Genomic DNA, 16,821 nt, shown 5'->3' on the forward strand with positions numbered 1-16,821 from the left:
AAAACGCAATCATACAGCCGGAATTGTACTTGAACTCCAGCTGAAGGCTTGGCATTGTCATCCGAGCATCAGAATAGTTCCCCACGGTGGTGAGAATGTCGAAGCATTCAGCAATAGACAAATGGTCTCGATGATTGGGGGTTTCCCGATTGGAAATGATAGAGAGGGTGTTAAACACGGATGCCCAGTACTGCAGGGCCTCTGGCATCTGTGGCAGATCCTTGCTTACTGGGCAACACAAGCTTCGCACCCCGGATTCCACATTCTGCAAGACAACCTGTGCACCATCAAAGGCCATGTCAGGAGATCACCTGCTGCTCCGGGAACTTGGTAACTTTGATCTATTACCTCCTCTGATTTGGTTGATGTACAACTACCTCAGCTCCATCATGTCTACAATTATGATACACATGGGCCCACCCATCTATATTTTATACCACCCTCGGCCCACCCGTCTAATACAACATCCCATACAACACCCTCGGCCCACCCGTCTAATTAATATGTGTCTGGGCCCACCCGTCTAATACAATATTTTATAATACCCTCGGCCCACCCGTCTAATTTAATATGTGTCTGGGCCCACCCGTGAATGTGATAACAAGTACCTACCCATCTATCTCATACACATCTACCTTAATACACCCATCTGCATAATATCCAACTACCTCGGCCCACCCGTCTACCTAATATTCATGTACATCGGCCCACTCATCTACTCTATATATTCCCTGCATGGGCCCACCCGCCTCCATTGGGAATAATTTGCCTCCTGGCCCATCCGTCACAGTCGAGGATATTTTTATCATGGGCCCATGGTCTGCTGGCCCATATCATATGGGATATTATGCACATCCATTCCCTCGTATTATACAGAGATAGGTCACTGTAATATGTGACATATACCTAGTGCCTGTCAGTAGATAGCCTTTGCTCATTCCACCTGTTCTGTTCCTTCTTGCTTGGTCTGATGCCACCGACTCACCTGGTGACTAGAGTGAGAGCTCTTCATTGAGCATCTCATACTTGCATCTGGTTTATAGCTTTCCTGCATGCTCCGCTCGGTTCCCATGCTTGTCCTGACCTGGCCACACCCTTTTCTTTTTTTTAGACTGCTTGCTCACCGTTGGAGAGCTCTGGCATCACCTCCCGTGGGGAGCTTGATGGCCACCTCTTGTTGGCACTTTGATTTGACCCACCCAATTTGACCCACTGTAGGTTTACAACTCAGAGTGGTGCTATAGGCTCCAAACTGATATCTTTATGTTGTAGGTCGTGCACTGCCTATCTGCTATACTTGTGGGACAAGTGCATTTGACCCTAAAGGGGAAGCTAGTGCAGCAAAGGTCTAGAAATGGATGCAGAAGGTGCCACTTGTCAGCCAATGCGAAGTGCGGGAAAGCGACGGGTGCACGCGCGTAGTGCGGGAACGTAGTGGTGGGCGAAAGCGCAGGAAGAAACGCGGCTGCAAAGCGGCCGATGCGTGAAGGGTTCAGATGATAATAGAGATGAAGGACAATAGGAATAGATGTAGAGCAAGCTGATAATGGATATGATGCGAGCAGTAAATGGATACTGATTGCCAATAGCTACCAACTGTAGGCTAATGGGAGTTTGCTACTGGAACATCCGGAAAACAAGCTCCTGAATGATATGTACTGCTAGTGCTTAAGTATTGCGCTAAGTGCTGTCACGCGGAACCGAGCTGACGTGCTACCAAGCTATGTATGTAAAGCTATATGTAATAAAGGTGGTCCGATGCGAAAATGGTCTGATATGTAAATATCATTATGAAACAATGTACCATTGGGTTGGTTTTGGACTATGGATGGGTGCGGAACATCGGCCAATGAAGCGCGAGAAAAGCGGCCGCTAAGTGCGGCTGTGCGCACGCGCAGGAACATTGCGGCCATCGCGGGAAAGTAGCGGCCGCTATGCGCGACTCGCGGGAAAGCTGCGCTTCATGTAGGAAAGTAATAGGGTGCTGAGGGATACCACAAAAATAGCCTCTATGAGGCTACAAGGACTCCAAGTCCTACACCGCACGTCCTTTTCCTCGACTCCATCACACACTGACCACATGCTGCATGCCATATGCTCAAAGCACCCACAGCCATCCACATTCAACTCATCACCTTCAAGTCCTTCACCCGGCTTCTGGTTCCCAGCCATTTTCACCTCGTTCCACGACATCCGCGTCCTACCCGCACCTTCTCAGGTCAATGTGTTTGTTCTCCATGCACTCACTCGATGCTGGCCATGCCACTTGCGCCATCCATGCTGTAGCACTCGGATTGGTGTTGGGCTTGTATCCTGCCAATCTCATAGGTATCCCACATACATATTCCTCGACACTCCATTTACCTTCCAAGAGTTCCGTGCATTTGTCCGAGTCATCCGAAGGTTGTCTGTCCATTTCCGAGGCCTGTATACACTTCTGATCCTCTGTACCATGTCCAGTCCGTGTCCGTTCGACTTTCGCTGGTGCATTTTTACCTTGTTCATCTATTATTAATTATGTCTTAGAGGCACATATGTCGTCGGCCCATCAGAAAGCTTGATTGATACGTATAGCAACATGCCTCACGCATTATTACATGGATATCTCTGTAGTGGCTTGCCTCGAGTCTTATTACATTTCGGATGGCTTATCTCACTACTGTTTTCACCTACGTAGTTTCTGGACCTTCACGCTGTAGGATATAATCTGCCTCGCTAACTACTCGCACTTCACTTCACTTTTCCTGCTACGAGTCATAGTTAGTAGAGTCACTTTTGGATAGTCATACTTCACACAATCAATCTTTCTTGTTCATTTGGAACGATTGTTTGGCCTGACCGCTGCCATTTTGCATCTTGCTATCTCTTAGTTTTCCCGATAGGCTTTGCTTAGTCGTACTTTGCAAGTCTTATACTTCAACATACACACCATACTTCTACCTTGGAACCTTTGCTGTTCGCCGGAAGCTCTTTGGACGCTTCGCGCAACCTCGGACCTTCGTTTCTTGACATTGGACAAGTACTTCAGTACTTCGGACACATCTTTGGAACATCTGATGCACTCTTGGTGACATTCCTCTCTCTCACTTTTGATCTTAACTAGATATCCCTTGCATTTATATCAAGGAGTATTTCTACAGGCAGTCTCTTTGGGACGAACATATCACTCACACATTGAGTTCTGAAGGTAACACTTTGTAGAGCCTACACAGAATCAACTCTTTACAACGTGTACCACACGTCTTCTGCATGTACCCTGCACCTCCTGCATGTAACATGCACCATCCATGTGCACCTAATAAGCGCTGGTTGTTTGGGCATCGCACAAAATGCGCCTGGTAGAAAATTCCTCGGGTTATCTAGTGCTTCAAAATTGTCAGACGATTCATTTTGTACTGAATCCTTTGGTGAAGGTGTGACTGGCGAAGTGGGCACACAGTTGTGTGCTACAAATAGATCTGGATCGGGGCAGGTTGGTTCTGAAATGTTGCATTAGTTGCATGTGTGGGAAGGTGCAGTTGAAACTGTCAATCACTTCTTGGCGTGTGGTGCGGTCCTTCATGAGTCTCAGTTTCCTACTAGTCTTCTCAGATGATCCCCTTGTGGTGGGCTGCAGTTGTGTGTGAGGAATGATAGCTAGATGAGAAGGGGTAAAAGGGTGAGAAAGGGTGAAGTGGGGTAAAACTCAAATAGACCTCTGGACGCAAGTATAGATTTGGCCCAAGGGGATTGCTACTGAGAACAATTCCTCTAAGTAAAATGTGAGGGGAAACTTGGAAACTAGTAAGAGTAGCTGAAATGGAAGGAGCACGAGAATTTGTGCCGATGCGATGCGAGCGTGAGTGAGCCACCAAAAGTGCATTATGATGTGTGGCCGTGCAGCTGAAGGTTTGACAAAGCGTGAAAGTGCGCGGCTGAGTCGAAGGATAAATGTGAAGATTTGCAGATGTGAAAGTGATGTGACATGGCGATGAAACGAGAAGAGAGTTTGACAATAGAAGCGGTAAGTGAAATGCGAATGTTAACGCGGCCATTAGAGACACGCGCGCAGTAGTATGCCAAAGGTTTTTATTTTCAGTTCAAGTGTTGCATGAAAGTTGGTGATAATTTCAATACAGGAAAAATAGATACATGAGAAATCGTAAGTACTATGTATATATGAGAGTGCACGAAGCACTGTTCGGAGCCGAGTAGGTAGCAGTAGTATGTAAACAGGGTCCATAATGCAAGTAATGAGAATATAAATGAAATAGCATCGGAAATAATGTCAGTCTAATGCAAATTGAGTTAGGTACGCACCAATGGACCAATGGAGGACATGGATAGGACAAGGGAAGGATGTGCAACAGAACCAAAGAAAAGACGATGCAAGCTGATGTATGCATGTGAGTCGTGACTGTCAGCCGATAGCAGAAATGATGCGCGCCACATTAGCTATAGTGCGTGCAACACGAGGACCTAAGGGACACTGCAAAAATGGCCTCTACGAGGCTACAAGGACTCCAAGTCCTACAGCATGGCTGAAGCGCTTGTGCACGTGATTGGCTGATGAAGCGCCAAGTGTGCAAAAACGAGATATGAGTCGCACTATGTTTGGAAGGTGATTAGAGTATTGGAGGATTAGCCCTCTATGAGGCCACAGAGATGTCAGTCTCTACAGTGCGCTTCTTAAGCATGATCGCTGCCAAGAAGAACAGCTGCAACTTCACACTGAGGCAGATAATCTGTGCTGTTTTTTTGGAAAAGAGTTAGCCACACTCAAACTCACTGTTCATTATTCAGGAAGTATGTATTAATATATGAAATTTAAGCTTCATTTTCTGATGTCAAATCTGCAGGTGATCATTTTACAGCTACCCTGCAATAGCACCACAGCAACTTCCTTTGGACTCAATCATGCTGGACCAACCCACTAGTGTCTTCAGCACAGTTTGTTGCCCAGGTGAACAAAGTACAACAAATTGTTCTTGGCATTTCTGGTGACTCTCTGTATACCACCATCGCCTCAACCCATACTACCACATTAGAATCGCTGGACTTGGAGGGTGATGATGATCCGACTCTCACTGAAGATATACCGCATGTCAACTCAGACCAAGCTGCCCTCACAGACCTTCTGGAGGGTGATATGGGGCCCTTAGATCATGACAACGCCAATGGCACCACAAATTTCAGCAACATTGTTGACGTGAACATTCTCCAATGGGATGTCTCTAAGGTAAAGTCGCTTGCTTAAATTAAATCTGGCTTTTGTAACTCATTTTGTTCTTCCAGAATCTTCTAATTGATGACTACATTCCAGCTTGTGAATCGAACATTGTCATGCCTGGCACCCTTACAGCGCAAGTCCGACCTCCTTGTGATGGATTTCCCCATCAGATTTTTGAACTGAAAGACATTGACATTCTCTGTTTACCTACAGCATATCTCAATGACGTCTGCATTAACAGTTGCACTGCTCTACTCTACTCCGAACTCAAAGTTCTCAATGTCTCTTGCATGATACTCTCCACTCACGATCTTCCATGCATCCGATACAATGCACCTGATGAAGTCATCTGGCATCAATGTTCATGGACACATTATTGGGAGAAGGACATATGGGTGCTTGCTATACATCGACCCTCCCGCATTGGGTATTGGGTATTTTGTGCCATTTACCTGCCCTTCAAGGAGTTGCACCTCTTTGATAGCCTTTGAGATCAAAAGCCTTGGAAACACGACATAAAGGTATGTTCTTATTATTAACATCCAAATTACAAAATGAATTACAAAAAGGACATAATGAAATTGATTGGTCAGCTCATTTTGCTGGCACGCAAACATCAGTATCACCTTCCCATTGACCTCAAAGGATGGGTGGCTCGACAACTCAATGTAAATCTCTTCACCTGACAAGTCTGACTGGTCTCATGTCATTCAGATCCAACCTCTTCAAACCAACAACCACGATTGTGGCATCTGGGTTTTAGCTGCAATCATTGCTGTGCTTCATGGGTGGCATGTCACAGGAGTATGTGAGGCTAACATTGGTGATTTATGGTATTATCTTAGCATCCTCGTACTTTCTCTACCATCAGATGTCCAATAAATGTCTTAAATCTGTTGTATGATCAATTACCTGCTGTGTAAGCAGTGTGGTGTCAGAAAGAGATGGAGGATCATCTTGACATGCACGTCAGACAAAATTGTAAAGCAAATCAGAACCTTGGCCATGGACATAGTCATAGTTGGTTTGTCGACCTAATTTCCCTTTTTGTTGGACCGCAAACATGCTAACCATCTTTTGCAAGATTGGGTTAATGAGGGTCATGTGGATGTGAAGGGTTAATAGTCCTTGGCCTATGACCAATAAGGCTGCGCTTGCGGTAGATGCAGCACGACATGATGCTGAGCTGTGCACACAGTTCATTGTTGTGCCATCAGGCGACAAAGTGAAGCCCTTGTATATATTATACTCACTGTCATGGTCATACATATGGATTCTTGCCAGTAGCTAAGCAATCTGCCTCTCGTCAGTAATCTAAGATTGTTCTTGCTAACCCTTGCAGGTAACACTTGGCCATGAGCTCATGTCTTGAGCATCCCTGCAAGTTGGCTACACAAGCACAAAGCCTCTCCCAACCTAAAACCAACCTCTTCTCTGCCTCTCGAATCTCCATAAGAATTTTAGAAGTGCCTCCTGCTTTATACACGTCAGCACGATGGCTGCGAGCCTCTCTTTGGATATGCAAGTACCATTTATGCATCACATCGATAAGGTTTTCCATAAATTGTGCTTCCTCTAGCAAGTTGGGTGGAACTGAATAATCATAAGGAGGGGGTTTATCCCACTGTGAGAGATCAGATTCGTTAATCAAGTCAGAACCAGCATAAGATTGGTGAAAGAGATAGGAGTCGGGAAGAGAAAGAGTCGTGAATAGAAGTAGGGAGAATGTCAGAGAGTCTGGCGGCTCACTGACTCGGATGGTTGTACAAGCTCCATGTCATCCATGATGCTTGACATAGGCATGGGCATTCTGAGCTTTGCAAGTAATCTTACCTCTGTGGCAACAGTAAATCATGATACCAATGCATAGAATATTTACAAGATACTTGCCATTTTGACTGAGAATAAGATGCTTTTGATGCTTTCCAGCTGTCAACTTTGCTTCTAATGTGAAGTATTTTGCTCTGTGGCCCATGGCGGGGATGGATAGAACAATTGTGAAAATGTTACAAGACCAAAGTTAGTACGGTATTGAGTTCTTACTGCCATGTTCCTTGTGTATCCGTTGAATGTAGTGCAGTCATTGAACCCATAGTTCCCATCCAAAATTTGGTACTAGTAGGATGGGGTGTGCTAGTGGAATCTATGAGACCAGTTCAGACGGGATTGTTGGTAGCAAACATCTGCCAGTTTGTCTTTCAAACTTAGTATGATGTTTATCCCTGATGTCATTGGCTTGCAACTGTCATTCTGGAGGCTGAAGCCTCTAGAAAACCCTATGTGCTTCCTCTCCATTACTATTGGTTACCACTCACTCGTACATCCCCACATTTCATGCATCTTCCAAAACCACACTGTTTGTCCTTTGTGTCCATACTACTAGTATGCATCTTGCGTGTCAGTCCTGTATTGGTATCAACATCCACACTCTATATGATACCACATCAAGGCCTACTATCAGTACTGCATCAATGTCGCATCACAGCTATGGGCCCTAGTGATGTTCTGGCCAGGCTTGGCCCAAAAGCCACAGCTTTGGCCTGGCTTCAGACGGCTCTGGCCTGAGCCATGGCTCGAGTAGGAAATTCATGATTCTGATAGTGAGCATGAGTGGTGAAGGTGAGGAATCTTGACTATAGGTGAAACACTAAAGCTATCGGGGGTTCTACAGCAAGACCAGGATACGAGAATACGACTTGACCCAAAGGACAGCTACTGAGAGAAGTTCCTCTTTAATGTAATGGAGGGAGTCTTCGTCAACTAGACAGGGTGGTAACAGGCACGAGAAGATAATGCGCGCGGAGGCGCGTGTAAGCGATGCGAAGGCACGCGAAGGGTGTGCGCGAGCGAAGGATGCAAGGGGTGTGCGCGTATGTGGAAGCGTGCTTTTGAGTGATGGGGGAGGGTGTTCAAGTATAACAGAAGTGCGAGCGATGGTAGAATAGTGAAGTATAATCGGATTTTAAGTACTAAGGTGCACTATACAATTTGCAGTATACTCAGATAAGGGAGGAGGGAAAAGTAAGTTAAAAGGAACTTTCCCTCTATTTAAGAAGGGAGATTACACTATGTGGCGCGCTTCCGAGTGTGGTACCGAACTGATGGAGAGGGCCCTGGGCCTCGACACTGGTGGACAACAGATGGTGGATCGATGATGCTACAACACGTGGGAAAGCTACTCTAAAACACCTGCTGGGACCTTGAACACCTCTGAGACACTGACCTCAAACACCTCCAAGACACCTGCTTCCTCAAATGGACTGACCCCTGATGCCAAACACCCTACTACAAATACCCCCCACTAAAATGCGACACTCCTGGGTCGCTGAAGCCTCCAGCTGACTCATCCATCTCCCTCGCTCTCTCGTCCTGCTGCTTCCTTCCTCCTCTCATCTTCCATCTCTGCCAACAATGTTCCGGTTCTTGGAAGGAACAGATGCAAGCGTCTCGCGTGGAACCATCCCGGCATGGGAAACCCTTCCAATGTCTCCAAGGAGTACAAGTTGGTGCGGCGATTGGTGATTCTTCGAGGTGTGGACCACCGAGGTAAGATCTTTTGGGTCGTGTGAAATGTTTGGTCTAACTCGCTCGCGTATACCTGTACCAGTTGTCCTGGTGCGAAGGTCACCTCTCCCGTTGTCGATCCGAGGACGCGTTTGTCGAAAGATGCCTTTCGTTTGATGGTGTTTGACATGCTGTTTGCGAGCGCGTCGAGTCGTTGTTGGAACACGTACGCCGAGTGTACGTTGACGTCGTTTGATGAGGTCTCATTTGCGAGTGTTGCAATTGGCGTGCGAGGGGTGTTGATAACTAGCCCCAGAAGTAATTCTCTAGGTGAGAACTGGAATGATGGTAGGATATGACTATTGAGATGTTCAATTGCCGTTTTGAAGTGATCCGCCCATTCTGCTGGAAGTGTCTTCGGATCGACGTCCCTGTAGTTATCTTCTCCGAGGTGTGGTGCGCACATACTCCTCAATCTTCCTAACAACAACTTGTTCATCCCCTCTACCAGTCCATTGACCCACGGTGCATACACTGCGGTTACGTATCTCTTGGTATCGTGTGTCTCGCACCATTCGCTGACCTCTGTGTTGTCAAAGTGTCTCCCCCCGTCCATCATCAATGTCTCCGGTGCGCAGAAGTCGTGCCTGATCTTGTCGAGGCCGGAGATGGTCGTTTTCGCGGTGCCCTGAGTCTTCAACCTAAAACCCCAAACATATTGTGAGTACGTGTCGATAATTAGCAGGATGTTGTGAAAGCCCCCTTTTCCCTTAGGCATAGCTAGGTAGTCGGCTACTAAGAGTTCAAACGGATGTCAACGGATGATTGGTTCTAGCAATGAGTTGAGGTGTGCCACCCCAAAGTTTTTGCATTGTCCGCACTCGGTGATGGCTGTTGTCACCGAATGGTCCAGGCGCGGGCTGTAGATATGATCCATCAATTGTAACTTCACCAGGTCTCTCCCCCAGTGGCCTCTATTAGCATGCTCTGCTCTTGCGAGCTCTACTGCTTCCTCCTGTGTGACGCACTCAAGCTTGCTGTGCACTCATGTCGACGAGTCATTTGCTACCCGCCAGAGTTTGTCGTTCTCGATGAAATATTGCTTTGCGTGGTGCCGGGCTCTGCGTTTGGTCTTGACGGACTTGCTGGAATCTAGGTCGTAGAGTGCCTCAACGACGTCAAGAAATAAAGGTTCCTTTGCGAACTTGTGCTGCAGTGAAACTATGTTAGTAGGTGTTTCAGGATTGTGTTACGACAAACGGTCGTGTGCGACTAGGATAATCTAACAGCGACAACCACGACAGTGGTACCGAGTGCTGAGAGTCGTCGGCCTTTACAGACAAGCAAAGGTTGCGTACTCGAACGTAGCTCGTGGTGGTTAACGAGGGGTTACGCTGAGATGATAGCGGTTTACAGACAGTGAGAGGCGTCACTGAAGGTACGAGTCGATGTCGAGCAGGTAGCTTTAGCGGGACAAGGAGTTCAAGGGAAAACCTAGTAAGATTAAAGTAAGGAACATCTACTTTAATCTTCGACCTTATATAAGGCTACTCTATTGTATCTAAGCTCAGCCTAAAGCTGGGTTCTAATATGCTTATCTACATGAGTCAGAGATAGCGTCCATGAGGCGGGCTTCTATCGTAGATAGCGTCCATGCGGTACGCTTCTATCAGAGATAGGATCCACGTGGTATCCTTCTATCAGTACATGAGGCAACACGAGGCTTGCCTTCTATCTTGATAACATAAATAGGTCTTCTAGACCTATGTCGTCATGTCCATGTCACGTGCGGTCCAGACCGCTTATCTAAGCCGGCAGTTGCCGCTTATCGTCTCTCATCTATCATCATCTATAGAGCTGGTGAGGCTCCGGTGTCGTCTATCGTCTATAGCCGTGCGGGTGGCAGAGGGCTGTCTGCCGGCGGGGGACTCGTGCCATGTTACTGTAACAGATTGGGTGTGTTGGGGGATGTCTCGACTGCAAATAGATCTTGTACTATCCCGCTTGCAGCCTCCCAGTCCTCGTTAACCATCCATTCACTTCTGTCGTTGACCGTGCGCTCTCGTGTCTCCATGCTTCTGCTTAGTCCGTCCGTGGCTGTATTCGTGACACCCGCCCGGTGTCTGACATTGACGATGTGATATGCAAGGATGCCATCGCTCCATCTTGCGTGCGCGATGCTGAGCTTAGGACTAAGTAAGGTATCCCTCAATGCCTGGCAATCCGTCTCAATTTCCACCGGGGCTCCCCAAATAACGTCTGAGAACTGGTCCAATGCGAACTTTAGTGCAGCAAATTCTAGAATAAATGGTTTGTACTTCTCTTCGGTTGCTGACGTGCGTTTCGACGCATAGGCTATTGGGTGGTCTGTGGTAACGACTCGCCCTGATGCTAGTGTCAAGGTGTGTCGTTGGGACAGTATTGCGCCAAAACCTTCCTTGCAGCCGTCTGTGATGACGATGAATGGTGTTCCGTCAAATCGAGGTCCTTTAAGTACGGGTTCTGCTACTAGTGCCTGCTTGAGGTCCATGAAGGCTTGCGTTTGCTTGGGTCCCCAATGTGGCCGCAGTTGAGTGTTGCGGAGATGTTGTCGGTATTTGTAGTGTCCCACTTGCTGACCTCCCGGAGGTGTACTTAGTCTTCGAATAAGATCCGTGAGAGGAGCTGCCCGTCTAGCGTAATCCTTGATAAGAGATCTAAAATATCCCGTTAGTCCTAGAAATTGCATTAGATTGTGAATCGTGTTGGGGATCTCCCAATTAACGACTGCTGCAGTTTTTGTGAGATCCGGTTTGATGCCATCACGTCCTACCCGTGCACCAGCAAATATAACTTCCATCATAAACAATTGTGTCTTTGAGGGGGACAACGATAGTCTCATAGTGCGAACACGTTCAAAGAACCTGCGTAGTCTGGACAATTTCTCGTTGAAGTCGTCCCCTGCCATACCTCAGTCGTCTACGTATAACTCAAAGAGTAGACCTATAAGGTCTCGTAGTGTGATGGCTGCCATGTCTCCGAAGTTTGTTGGTGCGCCCGTTAGACCGAACGGCATTCGACAATAGCAGTCATATCCTCTTCCTTCTGTGTAGAATGCAAGGTACGGTTGAGTGTCCTCGTCCATGGGGATAGCGTAGAATCCTGCTGCAAAGTCAATGATACTAATCCAACGGTGACCACTCAATCGTTGTTGCTTCATCCTGATGTCTCCCTGTGGCACAGGTGGTACTTGACTTGCCTTGTTGACTTCTGCAAAGTTCTGGCAGATGTGCCATTTGGGTGCTGATCCTTGCTTAGGTGCATCTGTTGTCTTTGGTGGCCTTGGGGGCAGATCGTCGCAGGTGGGTAAGCCGTGCTGAGCGCATTGGTCGCTCACCCGATGTATTAGTTCTTCTACCGGTAGGCTGCTTGATCCGTGTACTTTTTGTGCCAGCATGGTGGGGCTTGCTGCCTTGACATCTTCCGGTTCGATGCGTCTAATAATACCTGCCTTCTTGAGTTTGTTCAGCCGTTCGTATAGGTACTCCCATTGAGGTGGAGTCAGAGGTCGCTGGTTGACTTTTGTTTTGAATGTCGTTTCTTCGGGGAAGGAGAGTTTGAATGTCTTGAAGTCCACTGGGAAGACCTCGCTAATAGCCAATGCAAACGTGTCAGCAAATTCTGAACATAAACTTGTTACCTGTTCGCACTGTTCTGTTGTCAGGTCGTCCCCGATCTTGATCTGTCGTAAGATCTCCGTGACTCGGATGGGATTGAACGGGTCCGTGTGTCTGGTGTATGTGCCGGTTGCTGATGTCGAGGAGGTCATGATGTCCAGTATTTCTCTGAGGTCACCTTCATCTTCCTGTTCATACTGTAGGATCGGCCACACGACCGTTGGCTGAGGCCGTTGAAGTTCTTCTGCTGTGAATGAAACTGGTGAGCAAGGTGAACTTAATGAATCGCACGTTACCGTTGATACTCTGGGTTTGTTGCTTGATATTACGACGTGTGCTCCTGCTTGTCCCAACGCTGTCGTATATTCGTCTAGGTGTTCCTTCGGTATTCCCTGCCTTGCTTGATACACGAACTTCTCCTCGACGTTCACCATTGTGTTCGATCCGAGTGGGCTAGGTTCTAGGACGTCAGCAGGTATAGATACAATAATGAAACAGGGACTTGGGGTTCTGGTCGAGTCGTCTTTGTTACGACATACGGTCGTGTGTGACTAGGATGATCTAAACAGCGACAACCACGACAGTGGTACCAAGTGCTGAGAGTCGTCGGCCTTTACAGACAAGCAAAGGTTGTGTACTCGAACATAGCTCGTGGTGGTTAACGAGGGGTTACGCTGAGATGATAGCGGGTTTACAGACAGTGAGAGGCGTCACTGAAGGTACGAGTCGATGTCGAGCAGGTAGCTTTAGCGGGACAAGGAGTTCAAGGGTAAACCTAGTAAGATTAAAGTAAGGAACATCTACTTTAATCTTCGACCTTATATAAGGCTACTCTATTGTATCTAAGCTCAGCTCGAAGCTGGGTTCTAATCTGCTTATCTATATGAGTCAGAGATAGCGTCCATGAGGCGGGCTTCTATCGTAGATAGGATCCATGAGGCATCCTTCTATCAGTACATGAGGCAGCACGAGGCTTGCCTTCTATCTTGATAACATAAATAGGTCTTCTAGACCTATGTCGTCATGTGTCATCATATGTGGTCCAGACCACTTATCTAAGCCGGCAGTTGCCGCTTATCTTCTATCATCATCTATTGTCATGATCGTCATAGAGCTGGTGAGACTCCGGTATCGTCTATAGCCGTGTGGTGGCAGAGGGCTGTCTGCTGGCAGGGGACTCATGCTATGTTCTTGTAACAGTCTTGTTGAACTACGATTGGCGAGCTGAAAGTGTTCTTGATGGTAATCGGATGGGGTACCTGGGGAATGACAATGGTATCATTAGTATAATTGTGTGTTGCCTGCAGTTGTTCCAGCAACGGTTTTCCAATTAGTAATGACCAACTTCCCCCGCTATCGAATACCTCGAATGAGGTTCTCACTTTTACCTTCTCCCACTGGAAGGTGCCGGTCCAAATGCCATGCAACGGTACTTCAGATCCGTTGGCCATGCGAAGGATTCGTTTTGATGGTGTCAGAGTCTTGAGGTGTCGGGCTACTTTTCGATATGCTTTGAGGTCTAGGACGTTCACCATTGCGCCGTTGTCCATGTTAGCGTTGAAATGAGAAGTTTTGGCGCCTGGTCCGTGTAAGTTTGCTCGTGTTACAAATGGCTTGCTTTCTGTGTGACAATCTGTGACGTTGTGCAGATTTACAATGTTATCGTTCGCGCTCGAGTAACAGTCAGAAGTATCGAGTTGCTCAAAGGTGGATGTACTTAGCGTAGGTTCGAGATCTGTACTATTGGTGCTCGTAGACAAGTCATCGGATGCATGCGTGCTAGGTGGTGCGTCTGGGGAGGTGTGAAAAGGTTCAGAAACGGAAGATTGGTCTAGATCATGGGACGGGTCAGGTGGTGCGTATGGTATGTGGGAATTAGTAAGTGGTTCTGAGTCTGGAACGTTCAAATATACAATAACTACAGAGTCTGTTGATGTGGACATAAGGGGGTTTTCCGAAGGCATTTCTATATCCAGTGCTGGTACTATGAAGTCGTTCTCTTCCTCCTGCTTGTTGTCGATGAGGCTGTGGTCTGAGCGCGTGCTTGGCAAGTTTGCCAACAAGGTATCAAGGCTTATGAAGTCGCTGGATGCGGGTGTGGTTACCAGTGAGTTTTCAGTCGAGTTCTGATAAAGCTGGGGACATCAAATCTTCGTAACAGGTTGTCTCGATGGTGTCGTGTCTTGCATCCGTCGACTGAGTTACTTGGATCCGATTGTTCAGGACCGCAGGAGGGTCCCCTACATCTGCGGTCCATACTCGTTTCCCAACATCTTGTACGTCTGGTAAGGGTCTGATGGTGGCACGTAGTATGTGAATGGTGGGTAGGGCACATTCTGGTGCTGCACAGGTGCCATGAACTGTACGCTCATGGGCGCACCTGTGGTTGGTGTTGTTGTCAGTGCCCTGGTCACCAAGCGGGATACCGTCTCCCGCCACTTCGTTTCCTGTACCGGAACTGCTTGGTACGTGCACTCATATGCTTGGTGGCTTGGGTTTGTTGCTAACCTGCAATTGAAAACACTCTCTAGATCCCAACGGTGCGGTACCTGGCTTCAGTGGGTACGGTCTCGACGAATTCAGTATGGCATCCGCCCCATGTGCTGTGTGCCATTCTTGGACCTGTTGCGTGTACGCCTGTCTTCCCGTTTCTGAGTCTGGCTGATGAGGAATGGTAGCGAATTGCACTGCGACTCGTGCACGATCTGCAATGGACCCTCCTCTCCCTCTTATTGGCGTTTGTGGGATTCCTCCACGGTATCCGTAAAACAGGTTCCCTCGGTTGACAGGAGCGGGCATGCTGAACAAGGCAGCCGCTTGTGGTGTTTGGGGTACTTGGGGAGTCTGCATGATTGGACCTTGCTGCGGCATTGGCTGTGTGTTACAGGGATCTGTAACACCTACTAGAGCCCCAGCTCTCCCTACGCCTGCCCCCGCTCTGCTAGACTCCCCGCGCGGCGGTGCGCCGCCTGCGCCTAGAAAGACAGCGGTCTGGACCGCTATGACCCCGCCCCCTGGCGCTATGACCCCGCCCCTGGCCTAGACGGCCCTGTACCTGTTCCATGGAGGCTGTACGCCTCATGGACACCCTAGATCAGCGCATGTATACAGCATGTCGCTTCATGAAGATCCGGAGCGCCCTAGGCGCCTCATGTATGAAGACCCGGAGCGCTTCTATGCGCCTCCTGTTGATTGCGCAGTCGCACTTGGCGCTGCATGTATGATCAGAGGTTAAGCCTCATGTATGCTATCTCTCCTCATGTCTGGCTATCTTAGATTACCGATATACTATAGATTACAGACTGAGCTAGAATAACCTATAGCTAACACTATAAGAGTAGATACATTGTTGTAGATTAGACTTCACTTTAATCTACTAGGTTCTACCAAGAACTTGCTCATCTTAGCTTAACCGCTTCCTTGTGTGAGACCGCACTTCAAAGTCGCCCCCATACGACTTTGCACGTATCCGCTAGCCCTGCATCTCGACGAGCGCCGTCTTACTGAGATCGCCGGAGGAATCCTTGACGTTCCGTCAAGGCCAGACCACGCTCAGCTTCAGTAGACTCACCCGAGTCGTCGCTGAGAAGAACTATCCTAGTTCGCATACGCCGACCTACAGTCAGCGTAACACTGTGTGGCTGGGGAGGGTTGGAAGATCTGTGGCGGCTGTCCTGCAGATGTTGGAGTCTGTCTATATCCATATCAATATGCAGGTGGTGTGTATGCGCCTTGTTGGACTTGTTGACTTGGTACCGGGTTCGACGTTTTGCTGTGGTTGTCAGTGACCTGTGACTGCAGCTTATCTACATTGCTGCGAAGCTTCTTCTCTGTGGCCATCTGCTGTTTCGCTCTGTCCAATTGGGATGTGGATATCTTGGCGACATCTGCCTCAAAATCTGCCCACGAGGAGTAATTGTCTGCGAGGAAGTCACGTAATACCTCTGGTGTGTTTTCCAGGATGACGTCAAGCAGATGACACTGTGTGTCGTTGAACCCCTGCGCCGTTCTTGCTATGGTCTTTGCCCATTTCACGTGCCCCCACTCTCTTCCTCTATCTTCCTCTATCATGACGCCGATTTCCTCCTCTTTTAGAACTATTGCTCGGATGCGATCCTTCTTCTGTGTTACCGTGAGTGTAACCTGTATTGGAGGTGGCCAACATTTTCGAAAGGCCGTCAGGAATGCGCTCCATGTGGCTGTATCTGCTCCCGTTAATGTGGCATACCACGCTTCTGCAGGACTTGCGGCTGCACACTGCAACTCAAACTGTGTGATCTTTTCGGCATCCGAATAAGACGATGGAAAGGACAACTGGTAGTTCCTCATCCAGTTGGTCGGTTCTTCACCTTTTTTGTAGTTGCCATAAAAGGTGGGCTGAGGCGTTATAGTTGGAGCATTGGTTGACATGATTGTAGGTGGTGCGAGGAGTGTGATGGTGCTTGGTCCGTA

At 48.0% G+C, this 16,821-nt stretch overlaps 5 protein-coding genes across 5 annotated transcripts; 1 reads left to right on the forward strand and 4 right to left on the reverse strand.

Moving 5' to 3' along the window:
• Positions 1–4,885: 4,885 nt before the first annotated feature.
• Positions 4,886–5,700, forward strand: F5147DRAFT_582024 (uncharacterized protein; the record flags this gene model as incomplete). Its single annotated transcript, XM_041431627.1, has 2 exons — positions 4,886–5,218; positions 5,275–5,700. Coding segments are annotated over 2 exons (759 nt in total), but the record flags the coding sequence as incomplete, so codon positions are not given.
• Positions 5,701–9,599: 3,899 nt separating this feature from the next.
• On the reverse strand, positions 9,600–9,929 carry F5147DRAFT_555356 (uncharacterized protein; the record flags this gene model as incomplete). The annotated part of the gene is given in 2 exon segments (XM_041430493.1): positions 9,600–9,750; positions 9,769–9,929. Coding segments are annotated over 2 exon segments (312 nt in total), but the record flags the coding sequence as incomplete, so codon positions are not given.
• A 2,199-nt stretch (positions 9,930–12,128) lies between these two features.
• On the reverse strand, positions 12,129–12,491 carry F5147DRAFT_560134 (uncharacterized protein; the record flags this gene model as incomplete). The annotated part of the gene is made up of 1 exon (XM_041430576.1): positions 12,129–12,491. A coding segment is annotated over one exon (363 nt), but the record flags the coding sequence as incomplete, so codon positions are not given.
• A 1,149-nt stretch (positions 12,492–13,640) lies between these two features.
• Positions 13,641–13,988, reverse strand: F5147DRAFT_555589 (uncharacterized protein; the record flags this gene model as incomplete). The annotated part of the gene is made up of 1 exon (XM_041430500.1): positions 13,641–13,988. A coding segment is annotated over one exon (348 nt), but the record flags the coding sequence as incomplete, so codon positions are not given.
• A 2,086-nt stretch (positions 13,989–16,074) lies between these two features.
• On the reverse strand, positions 16,075–16,779 carry F5147DRAFT_776853 (uncharacterized protein; the record flags this gene model as incomplete). The annotated part of the gene is made up of 1 exon (XM_041441906.1): positions 16,075–16,779. The coding sequence occupies one exon, from the start codon at positions 16,777–16,779 to the stop codon at positions 16,075–16,077; it is 705 nt and encodes a 234-aa protein (XP_041289591.1).
• Positions 16,780–16,821: the final 42 nt, after the last annotated feature.

Source organism: Suillus discolor, assembly GCF_016758755.1.
Source record: "Suillus discolor strain FC423 chromosome Unknown F5147scaffold_53, whole genome shotgun sequence".
Taxonomy (NCBI): domain Eukaryota; kingdom Fungi; phylum Basidiomycota; class Agaricomycetes; order Boletales; family Suillaceae; genus Suillus; species Suillus discolor.